This window comes from Humulus lupulus, chromosome X, assembly GCF_963169125.1.
Source record: "Humulus lupulus chromosome X, drHumLupu1.1, whole genome shotgun sequence".
Taxonomy (NCBI): Eukaryota; Viridiplantae; Streptophyta; class Magnoliopsida; order Rosales; family Cannabaceae; genus Humulus; species Humulus lupulus.
Genome location: NC_084802.1, coordinates 169,513,200 through 169,530,309, shown reverse-complemented (window position 1 = coordinate 169,530,309; position 17,110 = coordinate 169,513,200). Strand labels below are relative to the sequence as shown.

Below are 17,110 nucleotides of genomic sequence, written 5' to 3'. Positions count from 1 at the left end.
GGAAGTGTTCGAGACGTGGCCTCACGTGGAGACATCCTCGCCTTGAGGATAGACCTTGGGGCGTGGCCTCACTTGGAAACATCCATGACTTAGCTGGATTGTTTCCTGGAAGAGTTCCCACTCCTAGACCTTCATGACTTTTCGCTAACTACTCCTGATTGCCACGTGTCGGGTGGTGAAAACACGGACAACATGTGGCCCCAAGTCTTTACTCATCCTTGGACAGTGGAGACTTAGACTGAGGAGTAATTCGAAAAGGTCTTCAGGGGGGAGACGTTTGGGCTTCCCTTGACGTCACTCTAGAAAGTCATGTCACGTGTTGACTCCCTATTGTTGGGCCCATCAATCTGTGCAATTAATGAGGGGTCAACTCCACGGCCCAAAATGTCCAATCCGTACCCTAGGCGTCCCCTCGCCCTGTGCTCAAGGCATCCTTTTCCAAAGCTGATGATCACGATTAGTGCCTTTTAGATTCTGACCGTTGGATTGTTCTCGAGTACCTGCATCATAGGTAATCCGATGGTCAAGGTGGGATTGCTTCCACCCCAAGTTCTATGAGTTGAAAAATTTGAGAACCAACTCTCAGTATGCACTTTAACCATTCGAAATTCAAAACCTCCAAATCTCTCTCTTCTCTCCCATGCTTCCCAGTCCTTCAGTAGTTCTTGAGCTTCCTCTGCAATTCTGGATGGTTGGCGAGAATCGTCTTATTTCTAGGCAAATGGCAACTGATTTTTCAGTGTTCGAACTTGTTTTAGCACTTATCGACACTATATCTCGAGTAAGTATTTACTTGTTTTGTGTTTGCCTCGAGCTTAATTTGATAGTTTAAATGCTTGTGTAGGAACAGACTCTTTGTGGTACTTGAGGAGTTGTTTCGAATTTCTATAGGTCTTTTTAGGCACTTTTTGGTGTTAAAAGTGGTCAAAATGGCTTACTGCACACCTTAGGCAACTTTTGCCTTTCTGGACATTCGACCTGAATCTAGAAAATTTCCAGATTCCAGCGATGTTCATAATTTTTGGTGGTGTTCTCCAATGCCGATTCTTTGGCCCCAAGGACACCCCGCGTCCTTAGAATTTCTTCTCAATTCTCCCCGAGCAATAGTCTTATGGATTCTCGTTTTGATCCATCTTTCTTCGGAGCATGGTGCTAACTACTTGGTTTGTTATTTCAGATGTCCGAGGAGCTCCACCAACTACACACACAAGGGTTTTACGCCTTTGACGCTGAAATTCTACAGGTGGCTCGAGAAGCTGAGCAACACCCCAAGAAAGGGAAGCGAGTGGCTAGCAGCAATCAAGCCTTCGTGGTGCGAGAGGATCCTGCTTCGCGGCAACAAGACCCCTTCCATTTGGCATCTCGAAAGAAGCAGCCAATGGACAAATCCTAAACCACCGTGGGATTTGAGGCGGAGGCGATCCCCAACAAGCTCTTACATCGAGGTGCTTTGGAAAAGATTCTCACCCACTACGCAGTGGACACTCGTGCGATGTTGGTGTGCTTGTCTCGGGACGACGAGAGGGTGCATGAGAGCATCCATGGGCTTAGGTCTTGGAGTTCTTCTCATCTCCAGGCTGGTGCAACCCTGCCATTGCACCAGTATTATGTCGAATTCCTCAAGTTCGTCGGCATAGCCTCTTTCCAGCTGTCCTCGAATGGATATCGGGTGCTGGGCTATGTTTTTTATAGGAGACAAAACTGGGTCGTACCTTCCCCAGCTAAGATACTATATGTCTATAGCTTTTGGTAGTGTCCAAGGAAGGGGGACAGGGATGGGTACTACACCCTGATGAAGCAGATGATCCCAGGGAGAAGTTAAAAGGCATCGAGCGGCAATGAGAATCACTCTTGGGACTACAAGGATCACTTCTTCTAGGAGAGTGGTTTCCCGACGAGGACCAATCCCACTCTACTCCTGGACTTCGATAGGGTTGGTAAGTGTTTTTGTCCTCAAGTAGTTTCGTCTAACAGTGTCGCGCCTGTAACTGATCCTTTGTCTAGAAACATCTCATTTCAGGTCCCTTTCGTGGATTCTTTCGACGAAAGGTTTAAGGCGATGAACACCCTTCTTGACGAGGAGTTGGACCTTACCTTCCTGGTCATTGATGCCCACCTCTAGTAGTATGGGCTACTATGGGAGGGGCTGAGTATAGGCCCGGTGGTCCTCACCAGATTTTTGGACTCAAAACAATTACACACGAAATACATGGCACCTAAGGCGCAATTTGAATATACACAACCCATTTGTGAAGAGCATGTAGAGAGTGTCCTCGCCATCAACGCCCACAGGCAAAGGAAGATGAAGAGCTCGAGGCAGAGTACTAGGCGAGGATCGAGTCATCTTCCAGGCCTCAAGGTAAATCCCCAAATTTTCTTCATTATGCTAACCACATAGGGGAGGGAACTAGTCCGGACCATTCTTTATTTTCACCCTCATTCCACGAGTGTGGGGAAATCTCAGGACGTTGTTGGTCCGAGGAGGATTACCAAGACTATCAGGACCTCATTGACATATTCCTTCGCAATCTAAGGAGGTAGAGACACCCCCAAGGTCTCATGCCTTTGGAGGAGGTGACGACTTCACACCACTTGGTTTTGTCAGTACGAAACCAATCTAACACAGTAGATGAGTCAGCTCATCCATGAATTCTCCAATTATATCCTTCACTTAGAGGAGCCTGATCGCGATGGGGCTCCAGAGCAGATTTATACTTAGTCTCGCATGCATTTATACTTGATTCATTGCATTCATTCCCTTCCTAGGGTTTAACCAATTTGTTTCCTTTGTGCAGAAAGCATGGTCCTGTCCAAATTGGTCAGGCCGAAGTGTCAGAAAGTGTTGGGACCCTCGCAGATAGACCTCCCGGCAGCGTCAACCATGGTGTCCATGTCTTTGGCTATTGCACCTCCATCCCTGGTGGCCCCAACAGCTCCTGCAGCTGCTCCACTGGTTCCTAACCCCGAGGACAGTGTCTCCTAGTGAGGTCATTGATCTCGAGGCCTCCCCCCCCCCCCCCCCCCTCAAGATGGGGGATCCTCTTCTAAGAAGGGCAAGGAAGTACTTACAAAGGTGCCCTACTCTCCTCCTGCCGGGGCGGCTCGATTAGTAATCTTCTCGGAGCATTATGACAGCGAAGACTTTGAGAAGCACAAATGGGTCTTTGAGTACTACAATTCCCGAATTGACGAGGGCTACGAGGACTTCAAACTCCTTGCTGAGTTCCTGCGTGAGGACACTTCGCTCATTGTGGCAGCGACAACATGGTTTCATTGATAGCTGCCAGCCGCCACTCCTTCGTAACGGTAAGTCTTCAAGTGTTTCATTGATCACTTGGGAGGCATCTTTTTACTGATTTGATACTCTAACTTCGCACAGACTGTGACTTTTAATCAACGGTTGTAATGATGCAGTCCTTTGATCTGAAGGAGGCTCGGGAAGAGGTGGCGCAGGCTCTGGAAGAACTAGAGCAATTCCGGGACACCGTAGTCCCGTTGGAGGAGCCCTCGCAACTCTAGAAGGAAGTGGAGGAAACGAGGACCCATGTCCGCTAGATGGAGACCATGCTAGCCACTAAGCAGTCAAAGTTCTCCACCCTGGAGGACACTTCCTCTAAGTTATTAGAGGACGGCTCACACCTGTGTAGTGGAGGAAGAGCTGGCTAAGGCCCACAAAGAGCTCTGGTTGAGCCAGACAGAGTCTTTAGCTGTGCCGAAGAGCTTATCAAATCCAGAGAGGATGCTACACGGGCGACTACTCGTGTGGAAGCTGCCGCCAAGGAGGTCGAAGACCTCCGTCTCCGAGCAGAGGAACTGGAAAAGGACCTTGATGTGATAGTCAATGATACATTATTTGTTGCATGGCAAAGCAACAAAGACATGGATCTCTCATTCATCGAGGATCCCAACATGAGGACAATGCTCAAGGTGCGCCTTGAGGCGGAGGATGCCAGGGCTGTCCGGGAGAGGGAAGCTGTGGCGGCGGGTCGTATCCCCAAGGCTAATCCTGTGATCGAGCTGGTGGCAAAGGTTCCTCCAGGCCAAGTGCCCCAATAATTTAATCCTGTATACTGCATTTTTAGCAATGTAGGCCTGTGTGCCATAGTTTATTGGGGGTATAAACAATCAACGCTAAAGCCCTCGAGCATTATTGTAAATATTTTTCCATTTAAACATATGGAACTTGCACTATTTAATTGTTATGATTGCACTCTTATCATCGAAATGACATTTGGTAAATAGGCAACTTGGACTTTGTGAATTCAACTCAATGTAACAAAACTCATGAGTTTTCCAAGTCATCGATTTAGGTCCTGTGCTCGTGTCTCGAAGACTCGAGTCTACATCAACTGTTCTTTGTACTTTGACAATTTTTAGGCATTTAGTGTTGCTCTGTAGGCTCATGGTCCTTGAGAGTAACTCTAACATGAAGTCGGGTGACACTTGACGCAACCCTACATCCCCGAGTTCCAATGACTCAGGACGGGGCCAGCCTGCAGTACATAGAAATTGGGGATCTTCCTGCTAGTGTCTAGACACTTATGCAGTATTTCCTCTTAGGCTCGTGGTCCTAAGAGTAACTCTGATGCAATGTCAAGTGAGGGCACTTGGCTATCCTATGCTTCAAGTTTTAATGACTTGGGCTTTTAGGAGGTCTATCGTACTGGAGGGTTTTGTCTTAGTGCTTGACGCTTAGGAAATTTAGTGTTGCCTTCCAGGCTTGATGTCCTTGAAAGTAACTTTAATGTCATCCTGAGTCCTCGAGTCCCAATGACTCGGGCCCCTAGAAGTTCATTCACACTAAGCTACCTACCCGCAAGTACACAGTCACCGGTGGGTCAGCTCAGGCCTTTTGATTTGCCCTCCGAGTACACAACTTAGAACCTAATTATGTGGAAGTTGTGAACTCATCATCTTAGGTTCAGGTGATTGAGTTCCCTGCCCTTAGACTAGATTTTTTTGCAACTCTCAAGTTTTAGAAATTGAGGTTTAGCTCCGAATTCCAATGACTCGGGCTTCCACTCGCATCTCGAGATCGTAGGACTGGGTCAGTGCTCCTCAGGCATAATGTCCATGAGAGGTGACCTAAGTCCGTTCTCGCACAACTTAGGTTTTTTACTCGTAGGGTCGACTCCTTACTTTGAGTGCAAGTGACTCGGGCCCCAATTCATATCTCGAGATTGAGGGACTTGATTATTACTTGTTGGGCACAGAATCCACAGAAGGTAACCCTAAGTCCACCCTCGCACAATTTTGGGGTAATTAGTGCAAGGTCTCGCAGAGTATTCTACTTAAGTCTTAGGAGACTTAGTCTTGTGCCCAAGTTTGGACGACTAGGTCTTCCATTCACATCTCAAGGATTGGGACTTGGTTATTACACCTCGGGCATGCACTATCCTCAAGAGAATATGCTAAATCTAATCTTGCGTTACTTGGATCTCTTTGGCACTAGGTATTTCCTAGACCAGTTAGCTATGGGATCTTATGACATTAGGGACGCTTCACTCGTCGACTAGCTTAGCCTCCCAAGTGATCAACTTCCCAATGCTATTCTTTCTTGTGACTTACTAAGGACTCGGTCATTGCTCCTCGGGCACAACGTCCACGAGAGGTAACCCAAGTCAATGCCTCATAACCAAGTACTGAGGACTCGGTCTTTCATTCGCATCTTGAGATCAAGGGACTTGGTCAGTGCTCCTCGGGCGCAATGTCTACGGAGGTGACCTAAGTTCGTTCTCGCGTTACTAGGACTCCTAGTCTTCAGTCTCTAGAAGCTAAGCCTACCATGCTCTAAACAAGCTGTGTTTCTTCGGCCACAGACTCAAGACTCCTTAGTTTCCTAGGTTTTCTATTCTCTGGGTATCGACGCTAAGCCTACTCTTCTTTTGAAAAGCTTAGTTTCCTAGGTCATCCTTCGCAAGGCGTGGTACTCTATGAGGTTGCCCTAACTCCATGCCCCCCAAGTGATCGGATACTAGTCTGCGTTTACTTGTCCAGGCCAGCGAGTGGGTGCTCTACGAGTAGTACTTACAGAATAAAGGAAATAAACAACTATAAGAAGAATCTCAAAAAAATTTATCGTGTTTTGTTTACATGGTTTCCATTAACTTTTCTTAGAGGCTACAAGGTGGTTACAAAATTTAATTAATTTACTGCTCATGTCACTAGTAATACCAGCAAAGATGCTCCACATTCCAGGTGTGGGGTATCAATTCACCATTTAGTTGGGCTAACTTGTATGTGTGCGGATATACAACACTCTCAACATGGTATGGGCACTCCCAGTTAGGTCCCAGCACTCCCACACTGGGGTCTAGAGTGGCTAAGAAGACTCTTCGCGACACCAGATATCCAACCCCAAACTTTATATCCTTCACTTTAGAGTTGAAATATCTAGCCACTTTCTATTGGTAGGACGTTACTTGAAGTTGAGTAACTTCACAGAACTCCTCCACAAGGTCTAGGGATTCTCGGAGTAAAGCGTGGTTTGTGGTCAAATCATACGTATCCCATCAGTGCATGGAGATTTCAGCTTCAACCAGGAGCATGGCCTCATACCCAAAGGCCATAGAGAATGGCAAATGGCCCGTGGAGGTTCTGGCAGTGGTGCGGTAACTCCACAATACCCAAGGCAACTCCACGAGCCAAGTGCCTTTCGCCTGTTCAAGCATTTTCTTCAAAGTGGCCTTGAGCGTCTTGTTGACTACTTCCACCTGCCCGTTTTCCTACGAGTGGGCCTCAGAGGAAAAGCTCTTCATAACCCCGTGCCACTGACAGAAGTCTGTGAACACCTTGCTGTCAAACTCTAGGCCGTTGTCGGAGACTATCTTCTTCAGGAGCCCATAGTGGCAAACAATGTTCTTCATAATGAAGTCCAGTGCCTTCTTGGAAGTGATTGTAGCGAGTGGCTCAACCTCGACCCACTTTGTGAAGTAGTCAACTACCACTATTGCATACTTCACTCCTCTTTTTCCCGTGGGCAATGTCTCGATAAGGTCAATGCCCCAGACAACAAAGGCCCAAGGACAGGTCATCTGGGTGAGCTCATTTGGAGGAGCTCGAGGTATATTAGTGAAGCGCTAGCATTTGTCACATTTTTTGACATAGTCCATCGCGTCTCCGTTCATGGTGGGTTAAAGGCTCTACCCCCAGCATGGTCCTCGTAAAAGCTCTCATGCACTTCTCAGAGTATCAAACTGGCTTCTTGCATGGACACACATCGAAGTAGGGGCAACAAACATCCTCACTTGTACACTTTGTTGTTCATGATGACATATTGAGGCGCTTGGTAAAGCAGCTTTCGAGTTTTTTTTTTTGGTAACTCATCGGAGCTGCTTCCACTTCCTTGGGAACTGAGATGCTCGGAGTAGCCAAGTAGTCAATGGGGACTACATTGATCAGTTTAGCATCATGGGTGGTTGCGAGCTTGGCCAGGGCATCGACATTAGAGTTTTGTTCTTGTGGCACTTGTCGAATGGTGAATTTTTTGAGGCTGTGTAGCATTTCTTGGGTCTTTGCTAAGTAAGCGGCCATTTTTGTCCCCCGAGCCTAGTACTCCTCGAGTACCTGATTAACTATAAGCTGGGAATCACTAAAAAACTCAAGGCTCTCGACCTTGAGCTCAAGTGCTACTCAGAGCCCAGCAATGAGTGCCTCATACTTTGCTTCATTGTTTGAGGAGTCAAACCCAAATCTCAGAGTGTTGTGAACCTTATGCCCCTCAGGGGATACCAAAATGAGGCCTGCTCCAGCATCATTATCATTTGATGATCCATCTGCATATAGCTTCCACATGGGCCCATTCATTAGGGCATCCCCAGGTCTCTCGTGGTTTTCGGTGCACTCGGCAATGAAATCTGACAATGCTTGTCGCTTTTGGCAGTCCTCGGGTGATAGGTGATGTCAAACTGACTAAGTTCGACCAACCACTTTAGGAGTCTCCTAGATGACTCCGAGTTTTTGGAGGACCAGCCGTAAAGGGTGGTTTGTGAGGACCTTGATGGGATGCGCCTGGAAATAGGACCTTAGCTTTCGAGAAGCTACCATTAGGCAAAATGTTAGCTTCTTCATGTGCAGGTTTCTGGACTCTGCTCTGAGGAGTCTTTTGCTTACGTAATACACAAGGTGCTAGACACGGCCTTCCTCGCGTACTAAGGCAACACTAATGGAATTCTCTGAGATAGCCATGTAGAGCAAGAGGGGCTCTCTGTCTACGATCTTCGACAAGATAGATGGGTTTTCCATGTGCGCCTTTAGCCGTTGGAACGCCTGTTTGCACTCCTCTCTTCATTCAAACCTCTAACCTCCTCAGTGTATCTTGAAGAGTGGGATGCACTTGTCAGTTTCCTTGGAAATAAAGCAACTCAGGGTGACAATCCTCCTGGTGAAGCTCTAGACATCGTTATGCTTTCGTGGGGATAGAATATCGACTAGGGCTTTGATCTTCTCGAGGTTTGCGTCTATCCCTTGAGCACTGACAATAAAGCCCAGGAACTTCCTAGAGGTAACTCAAAAAGTGCACATTTGTGGATTTAGTTTCATCCCAAACCTGCAAAGTACTGAAAAACTTTTGCTAGGTCCTTTATGTGGTTGGGGGCTATTCTAGACTTGACCAGCATAATGTCTACATAAACCTCCATGTTCCATTCCAACTGTTCCTTGAACATACGATTCACAAGCCTTTGGTAGGTGGCACCGGCATTCTTCAGCCCAAAGAGCATCACTTTATAGCAGTAAACTCTTATATCAGTTCAAAAGCTGGTGTGCTCTTCATTCATGACATGCATAGAAATCTGGTTATAGACCCTGTACGCATCCATGAAGGACAAGTGCTTGTACCCAATGGTAGCGTCGACCATCTGATCTATTTTCGACAGCAAAAAACAGTCTTTAGGGCAAGCCTTGTTGAGGCTAGAGAAGTCTATGGAGGTCCTCCAAGTTCCATTTGGCTTGGGCACAAGGACCAGATTTGATACCCACTTAGGGTATCGAGCGTCCCAAATGAATCCATTTGCAAGTAGCTTGTCTACCCCTGCCATTAAGGCTTTCACTCTAGTCTGGTCAAACATTCTCCACTTTTACTGAATCGGAGCGACGTTCAGATCGACATTCAAGGCATGAAAAATGATATTTGGATGATAGTCATGTCAGAGTGAGCCCAGGCAAAAACATCCTGATTTCCTCGAAGAAAGCCCATCAGTGCTTCTCAGGCTTCTACTTTAAGATTATTTCCAACCTTGGTCTTCCTTTCAGGGATGGAGGCATTGAGGGTCACTTCCTCGACTTCCTCCATGGGCTCGATAGCCCTCTCTTCCTGAACTCGCAGGTCCAACTTGTTGGTTTCATTAACCCTAATAGCATGAACCTCTACCTCCTCGGGAGCCAATGCCTCAACCACCATTACTGGTTGCCTGAGGGACACATTGTAGCATTGCCTCACCTTTTTTTGGTCTCCTCAGACTGTGCCAATCCTCGAAACTGTAGGGAACTTCATTCATGGATGTCGAATGGAGGTGACTATCGTGAACTCCACTAAGGTCGGATGCCCCAAGATGGCATTATACGCCGAGGAGCAATCCACCACCATGAACGTGCAGTACTTAAAAGTTGGTGAGGCACCTCTCCAAGCATCACGGGAAACTTCATCTAGCCCATCAATATGAGACCTTCCCCTGAGAACCCATATAGAGTCAAGGTGCATGGGGACAAGTCGCTTCTGGTCAACCCGATCTTCTTGTAGGCAGACTTGAATAGGATGTTCATTGAACTCTCATTGTCCACCAGGATCCGAGCCACCATCATATTGGAAACTTGGCTCTCGATCATTAAAGGATCATGGTGTGGAAAGTGCACTCTCTGATTGTCGTCCTTGGAGAATGTGATGACTCGGTCGGTAATCCTAGGCATCTGGGGGGGGGGGGGCAATTGAGCTAATGCCAACACTTCCATAATGGTTTAAGGCCCACACATACCTATTCTACGAGCATTAGGAGGTGCCCCCCAAGTGGGATCCTCCGGAGATGGACCCCACATGCCCATTCACTAGGGGAGATCCGTGGACTATCTACTGTTGTGAAGCTGTGAGTACCATACCCAGAGCCTGGGGGCTATGGGTTGTGTAGGGGTTACTGCGGCTGAGGCCTGAGCCTGGCGTGCTCCATCCCATGCATACTGGCAAAGGTGTCCCAGTTTGATGAGGTTTTCGATCTCATCCTTGAGTTGGTGGCAGTCATTGGTCCGATGCCCCACTTCATTATGAAAACGACAAAACTTGTTGAGATTTGGCCTTTCCCAGTCTCTCCGAATGGATTGTTGCTTTCGGTAATGGACGTATTGTTCCGTGGCGACAAATATGTTCTCCCGAGAGTCCACTATGTTAGTGTACTCAGAGTACTACGAATTGTACTTCTCGTCAGGGGCATTTCCATGTCTTGTTTGCACTATCTCATTTTTCCTTGGGTTTTCTGCCCTTGCCTTTGCCAGTGCGCCTATTGTTGTCAGGGGTCTAGCTGGGTACGGTGAACTGGGATGGAGCAGCAACTCCAACATTCAAAGCAGCGTAATAAGTACTATACCCAGTGGGCGCTGCTCCATATCCCATCAAAGTGGCACTGAATCCAACGAGTGGCACGACCCTAAAGACAGCTAGCGGGACAATTGGACTGGACTGGGCTCCCACCACACTTGGTTGGACAGGAGCATAGGGTGGATATTGGGTCCCCGAGGCCACAGGTCCTGGCGTCGTCGGAGCGAGAAAGGCAACGAGCCTCCCAAATGCTCCGATCTGGGCATCTTCCCAACTAAGCTCGACGAATGAAGTTATCGAGCCTACAACATCCTCTCTGCTAGAGGTCATCCCACAATGGGGACCCCGCATGGATGATGGTTTGTAAGGCCATCAGCTGCTGGCTGTCGTCGACCCTCTTGCTCCTCGCAACTTCCTCCTTTAAGCGTTTAATGTAAGCTTTGAGGGCCTCGAAGGGTCCTTCACTACTACAAAACTGTACTTAGATGACACACATGAGACGGCGGTTTTAGTATACCTGTCTTCTTATGTTAAAAATAAACATATGATGACTGACTCTCTAGAACCGTCATGCCATGCACAACAAAACTTACATTAGACAACAGTTCTTAGAAGAATGTCGTCACGTGTTTATTTTTAACACAATTAGACAGTTCTACTTAGACTGTTGTCTTATGTGCGTCGTCTTATTATTATTATTATTATTTAAGGCTTATTGAGATTTTTTCCCCCGAACTATTACCGATCCAAATCGTGCCCCCCGAATTTTTGAATTGGTTAAAAATTCCCCCTTAATTATTCACGTTACTGAAATGTGGGACTTCCTTCCAATTTCGCTAATGGAATGGTGATGTGGTAGTTTGGTGGCCGATGTGGTATTGCCACGTCAATGCTTCATTTATAATATAAATAATAAATAGTATTCTTGCCCCCGAACTATTACCATTACTAAATTGTGCCCCTTGCTTTTTAAAAATTTACAATTAAACAATCTTTTGAATATTAAAAAAAATGAAAAAATCATTAAAATTAAAAAAAAAATTGATGGTGACAAAAAATTGGCTTAGGTGTTGGGCATGTGTCAGAATGAGGGTAGTGACATCGTCGACAGACTGGGCTCATGCGGGTCCCTTGCGACATTCAACTTTGGTGTCGCCTATGTCGCTTTAAGTTTTTATTTTGTATGATTTAATTTTAAAAAAAGATTTTTTAGTTTACTTTTTTTAATATTTTCTTTTAAATATTCAAAATATTGTTTTAATTTTAAATTTTAGAATTCGATGGGCATAATTTGGTAACTGTAATAGTTTGGGGGGTAAAAGCCTATCTATTTTTTAAATTATACAAGTAGCAATCTACATTAACACTCCAGTGTCGCCATATCACTATTCTGTTAGCAAAATTGGATGGAAGTCCCTCATTTCAATAACATGAATAGTCAGGGGGAATTTTTAATAGGCCAAAAAATTCAGGAGGCACGATTTAGTAGTCGTAATAGTCCGGAAAAAAATCCTAATAAGCCTTTTTTTAAAAGGGTATTAATATATTTAATATTATTGGATCACATATATATTTTAATATTTATAAAAAATATTGTCTAGACATATCTATTAATACTTTAATTAGTTGTTAAATTTTTATATATAATATTCTACTTTTAATTAATTATATTATTAATAATACTTAAAACTTAAATCAAATAAAATCATGCATATGTCTAATATTAAGATATATTACTCATGCATATGTTTCTTATTTTTTTTAAACTAAAAATAATTTATATAAAAAAAAAATTAATCCACTTGTAAAAAAAAGATTATTCCTTACAAAAGAAAAAAAAATGTTTGCATGTTTAATATGTGATATAATTTCTTTTTTGAAAGTAATGAGTCATATACACGAAATTAATAAAACAACACAATAAGAGACTCACTCAAAATAGCCCTCAATCGTCAAAAATAGCCCCAAATGAAATTTAACAAAACAAGAAAAATCCCTAATCTTTTAATTCTACCAGTTGGCTTCTCTGAAACTCACTCAAAATAGCCTCAGTCGTTTTTCTCTCACGCTCACCAGCTCACCCCCTCGATCTATTCTCTCTCACACTCAGCCCTCTTGATTCGTTCTCTCACTCAGCCTCTGCAAGAACTCAGCTCTCGTCTCTCTCCATAACGTTGAGCTGCTCTCTTTCACACTCAGCCTCGGCAAGAACCAGGCGACCCCGCCGACGCAAGAACCAGGCCACCCTGGGGTAAACTAGGCAGACCTCCAATTGTTTATGAGGTAATTTTTTTTTAGATTCAATTTAATATGGAGAAAATACTTTAAATATAGTCACTATATTTTTTTGTGTTGGAATTATTTTTAATTAAGAGAATCACTCTGCAACCGAGAGTTTTATGTGTACATAAAAGATTGAAGTGCTGGTTTTTGTTGAGTTTTAAAGTACTTGTTTGAAGGGTTGTTGTTCTTAATTCTTTCCTGTGCATACCAGTTGTTTGTTTCATTGTTTGTACTGAGTTTGAGTGCATAAATGTTTATTATTGGTGCTAAGGTGTCATTACAGGATCTTGATATTGTGTAGGAATTATTTTTGGGTGTTCAAGGTGTCATTACAGCTGAGAGTTGTCTTGACAACACCAAGATTGATTTTTTTCTTCACTGTTTTGGAACAAATGTTTTTTTCAAAAATTCAGAGAAAAGGGATCAAAGCTGATACAATAAGAGAGACAATCTTGTTCTTTTTGGATTTTAAGGCATTTGCTTTTAGCTCATGATTATAGACCATAGAGACAACCTTCATTCCTTTTGCAACATTTTCCCAATGATCATTACCACCTTTCATTTTCCATAGCAGTTCAAATTATGTACTTTCTTACTTCATGGTTATTCAAGCCCTTGCCATTTTCTTTTTTCAAGTGTGAATATGTGATTATCTGAAGCATACATTAGCAAGAAGGATATTCATTTGTAATTGAACAACATAAGCTAATCAATATGGCAGTAAATGAAAGTTGCACGCTTTGTATGAAGAATGCATAAATGTGATTTATGAGCACATAATAATAGTTTATGCATAATGGCATAGAATAGTAAATGTCAGAACCATGCCCTCAGCTCTGTGGGGTAATGCATAGTATGACCATTTCCTTTCTTTTGTTCCCTCCATTGAGATAAAAGGATTCTTCCTGCCTTGTCTTTCCAAAATTTCAAAACAAAAGTTGTTTTATGTGATATTTGCTTGATCCCAGAAGAAAAGCATATCTAATTCAAAATCTGATGACCAGGTATGTTTGTGTTTTAATCATTTTGATCACTTTTGGAACACGAGTTCACATGTTTTAATAAATTTATGGGTTATGCCAGTGGCTTTATAGCTTCCCAGCGGAAATCAACTCTAGCAACTGGAGCTCATTGTTCAAATGATGAAAACTTGCTTGAATGCTCTCCTTCATTTTGTGATTTAGAGAAACAAGTTTTTGGATGTGAACATTACAAGAGAAATTGCAAACTCCGAGCTGCTTGTTGTGGCAAGTTATTTACATGCAGATTTTTCCATGACAAAGTCAGCGACCATTCAATGGATCGGTAACCTTCTATTTGTAATTCATTTGGCATCTTCAATTATTGGATTATATGTATTTGATTCAGGATGGTGGTTATGTTTATGTAATTAATGTGCAGGAAGGCTACAACTGAAATGATGTGTATGCAGTGCTTGCAAATTCAGCCTGTTGGACCAGTATGCAAAACGCCTTCCTGCAAGGAGTTCTCAATGGCAAAGTATTATTGTAGTATTTGCAAATTTTTTGATGATGAAAGGTATGCACCTTAATTTCTATTGGAGCAACTTAATTGTCAATATGTTCAGGTATTATACTAGTTTTAGCATTCACGTGCTTGCAATCAGATTTTGATTTTAAATCTTTCATTTATAGTTGCATCTTCAATATTATTTTACCTTGAGGAATATTATTGGACATTTAGATGAAATTATTCATTTTAACTTGGCGTTATTATATGCCTTTCTGATTGAAAAAAAATTAGACTTCAGAAGCATGCCATATATGTACTTGTTACCATTTGTTTAACTTTCCCTTTGTATGATAGCATAACAAAACACTTTTAGTACTTAGGCCATTGTAGAAGTAGAACTGTTAATTAGGCAATTATAATTGTTGGTACTTATTATCACTTTCTCTTCTTTTCTGGAAGAGAAATTATTCTCACATGATTTTGACATATTAATGCAAGTGCTTCAAACTTCGTAAGGTGCTATTTTCAGACTTCCTGGAGTACTCCAATGTGATATCGACCTTTCTCCTAAGATACATCCTGGCCAACATGGAAGTTTATTTATTTAGTTTTTTCTTTTTCTTTTTTAATGGAATTAAGCCAGAGACTAGAGTGTTTACTCTATAACTCTTGTGGACTTGCTTGGGCAGTTCACTGCTTTGTTAGGCAATTATGCTAGAAAATATAGAAATGAATTATCCATGTCAAAGTCTTATTATTAGGTGAATTTTAAGAAGCATGGCACTAACTTTCTAGAATGGATATGAAGGTGCAAGGGAAAGATCGGCTATACGTTCAATTTGTTGCAGAGCAGCTGGGCCTGGATGGTTCATATGTTCCTCGTACTTATATTGAACAGATTCAGCTGGAGAAACTTGTAAATGATGTTATGGTATGACTCTTATTGGCAACGATGCACTCTACAGCTTCTGGATGAGTGAGTGGTACTAACATGCTTAATCTACAGGCACTGCCAGATGATTTAAAGACAAAACTCAGCATAGATGATGATTTTGCTGCAAGCCCTAAAGAAGCTCTTTCCCGAGCATCAGCAGATAGAAGAATGAAGCATCTCGGCCGGTACTCTCAATTTTTCTACAATTTGATATATTTTCCATCTAAACTGAGAGAAAATAAGAAATGGAAAAGAAAATATATGAATAAGTGTGGAAATTGAATAAATGACCAAGAAGCCAAAGAAAAAGGGTTTCATTCATCATATGTACTAAACTAGCACTGGACATTTTTTAAAAACCTCGGTACAAGAATCCAAAACTATAACCATTTCAGTTAGTGAGAGCTTGCAACAGTTTTTATGGGTACATCCCCTGGTTGGAGACACTATTATTAGCTCTGTCTGATCCAAATGATTGTTCTATTAGACTGAATTGTTTTGTAATGTCTTAACTAAAGTGTTATTTACACATGAAGTTCTTAAAAAATTAAGGGCTTTTAGCAGTGTAATTCAATAATTTGTGAAATTACTGAAAATGTGGGGTGGTGATTTATCCCTCACTGTGTATCTCTGTTTTGGCAGAGGTGTGTCACAATCATATTCAAATCAGAGAGACAAGACTATGGCCAAGCTAACTAAACTGGCTGTTAACCACAGAAGATTTGATGGAAGGGCCCTAGATTCACCTGCACCACTTTCAAACCAGGTAAATGGTTTTTGCCTCTATATAATCAGAGCGATAAATTATGTTGTTTATTCAGAAAATGAAAAGGGAAATAAACAATCATAGAGTCCTTAAGAATTTTTTTTTATTTAGGTTAACAAGAAACTGAATTGTGTAGTGGGCATAGGAAATCACCTGAATTGACTCTTAACTTACTATGAAAAGAATAATCCATATAATGTATATTAAATATTAAAGTTCAAAAGTGGGTTGACTTCCTAATGATAATGGAATGAAATGTGAATGTAGGCTGTGTGGCTTTGCTTTTCATCCATCAATATTTTTTTTAATTTTTGGTCTCAGGGAATTATAACTCAACTTTCTGAACAAATTTCTACTCTAAACGAAAGGATGGATGAATTTACATCTCGCATTGAAGAATTGAACTCCAAATTCTCTGTCCGGAAAGTCTCAGCCAGCCAACAAAACTTGGCTATGCAGGCTGAAACCTGCAATGGTTCGGGACCCACTTCTCTTTTTGTCACCAGATTAAGTAATGGTTCTTTGACTGGTTCGCTCTTGCCCAAATCTTCATCTTCTTCTCAATTGGCTAAGGAGTCCCCACTGATGGAAGAGGTGATGAGTCTGACTGCTGTTTTAAAATTTGGCAAGATAATAATAATCAAGCTTAGTTTTTAATTTCTGACTTAGTTTTTATTTTGTGTTTTGTAGTGTGGTAGAAAGAATACATATACACTTGGTGAAATTAATGAAACTCGAAATGAATGGGCAGCCAAGCTTCTTGAGCGGATGAGTCATAGTTAGAGTAACTTTTGAAATCAGAATTAAAAAATATACTAATTGTAGTATTTAGTTAGTACTTACATAGTTATTCCAAGTGTATATTTTGATATTGTAATTTTAGATTTGGAACACACTGAGTTCTATTGATTTTTTCTGCCTATTGATTATGTCTGAACTATGTTGTAATTACACAGGAAATTATGAATGAATATAGTGGTTGAAAATAGAGAAATGAAAAAATTCTCATATTCTACATGGGACGTCGGTCTCCATGAACTTGTCGTCTTATGTATTGCAGGGGACGATGCTTGCACATAAATTGTCATCTCATGTACTGCAGGAAGATGACGCTTTAGTAGGAACTGTC

At 42.5% G+C, this 17,110-nt stretch overlaps 1 protein-coding gene across 2 annotated transcripts; it reads left to right on the top strand.

Annotated features, from left to right (window-relative positions):
* Positions 1-13,654: 13,654 nt before the first annotated feature.
* LOC133804762 (inorganic pyrophosphatase TTM2-like) lies at positions 13,655-16,901 on the top strand. Of its 2 annotated transcripts, XM_062242909.1 has the most exons (7): positions 13,655-14,113; positions 14,210-14,347; positions 15,090-15,212; positions 15,288-15,400; positions 15,858-15,981; positions 16,303-16,575; positions 16,672-16,901. In XM_062242909.1, the coding sequence occupies exons 3-7, from the start codon at positions 15,210-15,212 to the stop codon at positions 16,762-16,764; spliced, it is 606 nt and encodes a 201-aa protein (XP_062098893.1). In that variant the 5' UTR covers positions 13,655-14,113; positions 14,210-14,347; positions 15,090-15,209; the 3' UTR covers positions 16,765-16,901. The 2 variants fall into 2 exon arrangements, with proteins under 2 accessions (XP_062098893.1, XP_062098892.1); XM_062242908.1 differs by lacking the exons at positions 13,655-14,113; positions 14,210-14,347 and having other exon boundaries at positions 14,963-15,212.
* The last annotated feature ends 209 nt before the right edge of the window (positions 16,902-17,110 follow it).

What these genes read in the sequence shown, in the direction of transcription:
- LOC133804762 (XM_062242908.1), top strand. Translation starts at nt 15,078, where the DNA reads ATGGATATGAAGGTGCAAGGGAAAGATCGGCTATACGTTCAATTTGTT. An exon ending in AACTTGTAAATGATGTTATG is followed by an intron (nt 15,213 to 15,287) that starts GTATGACTCTTA and finishes CTTAATCTACAG; the next exon opens with GCACTGCCAGATGATTTAAA. An exon ending in AGAATGAAGCATCTCGGCCG is followed by an intron (nt 15,401 to 15,857) that starts GTACTCTCAATT and finishes CTGTTTTGGCAG; the next exon opens with AGGTGTGTCACAATCATATT.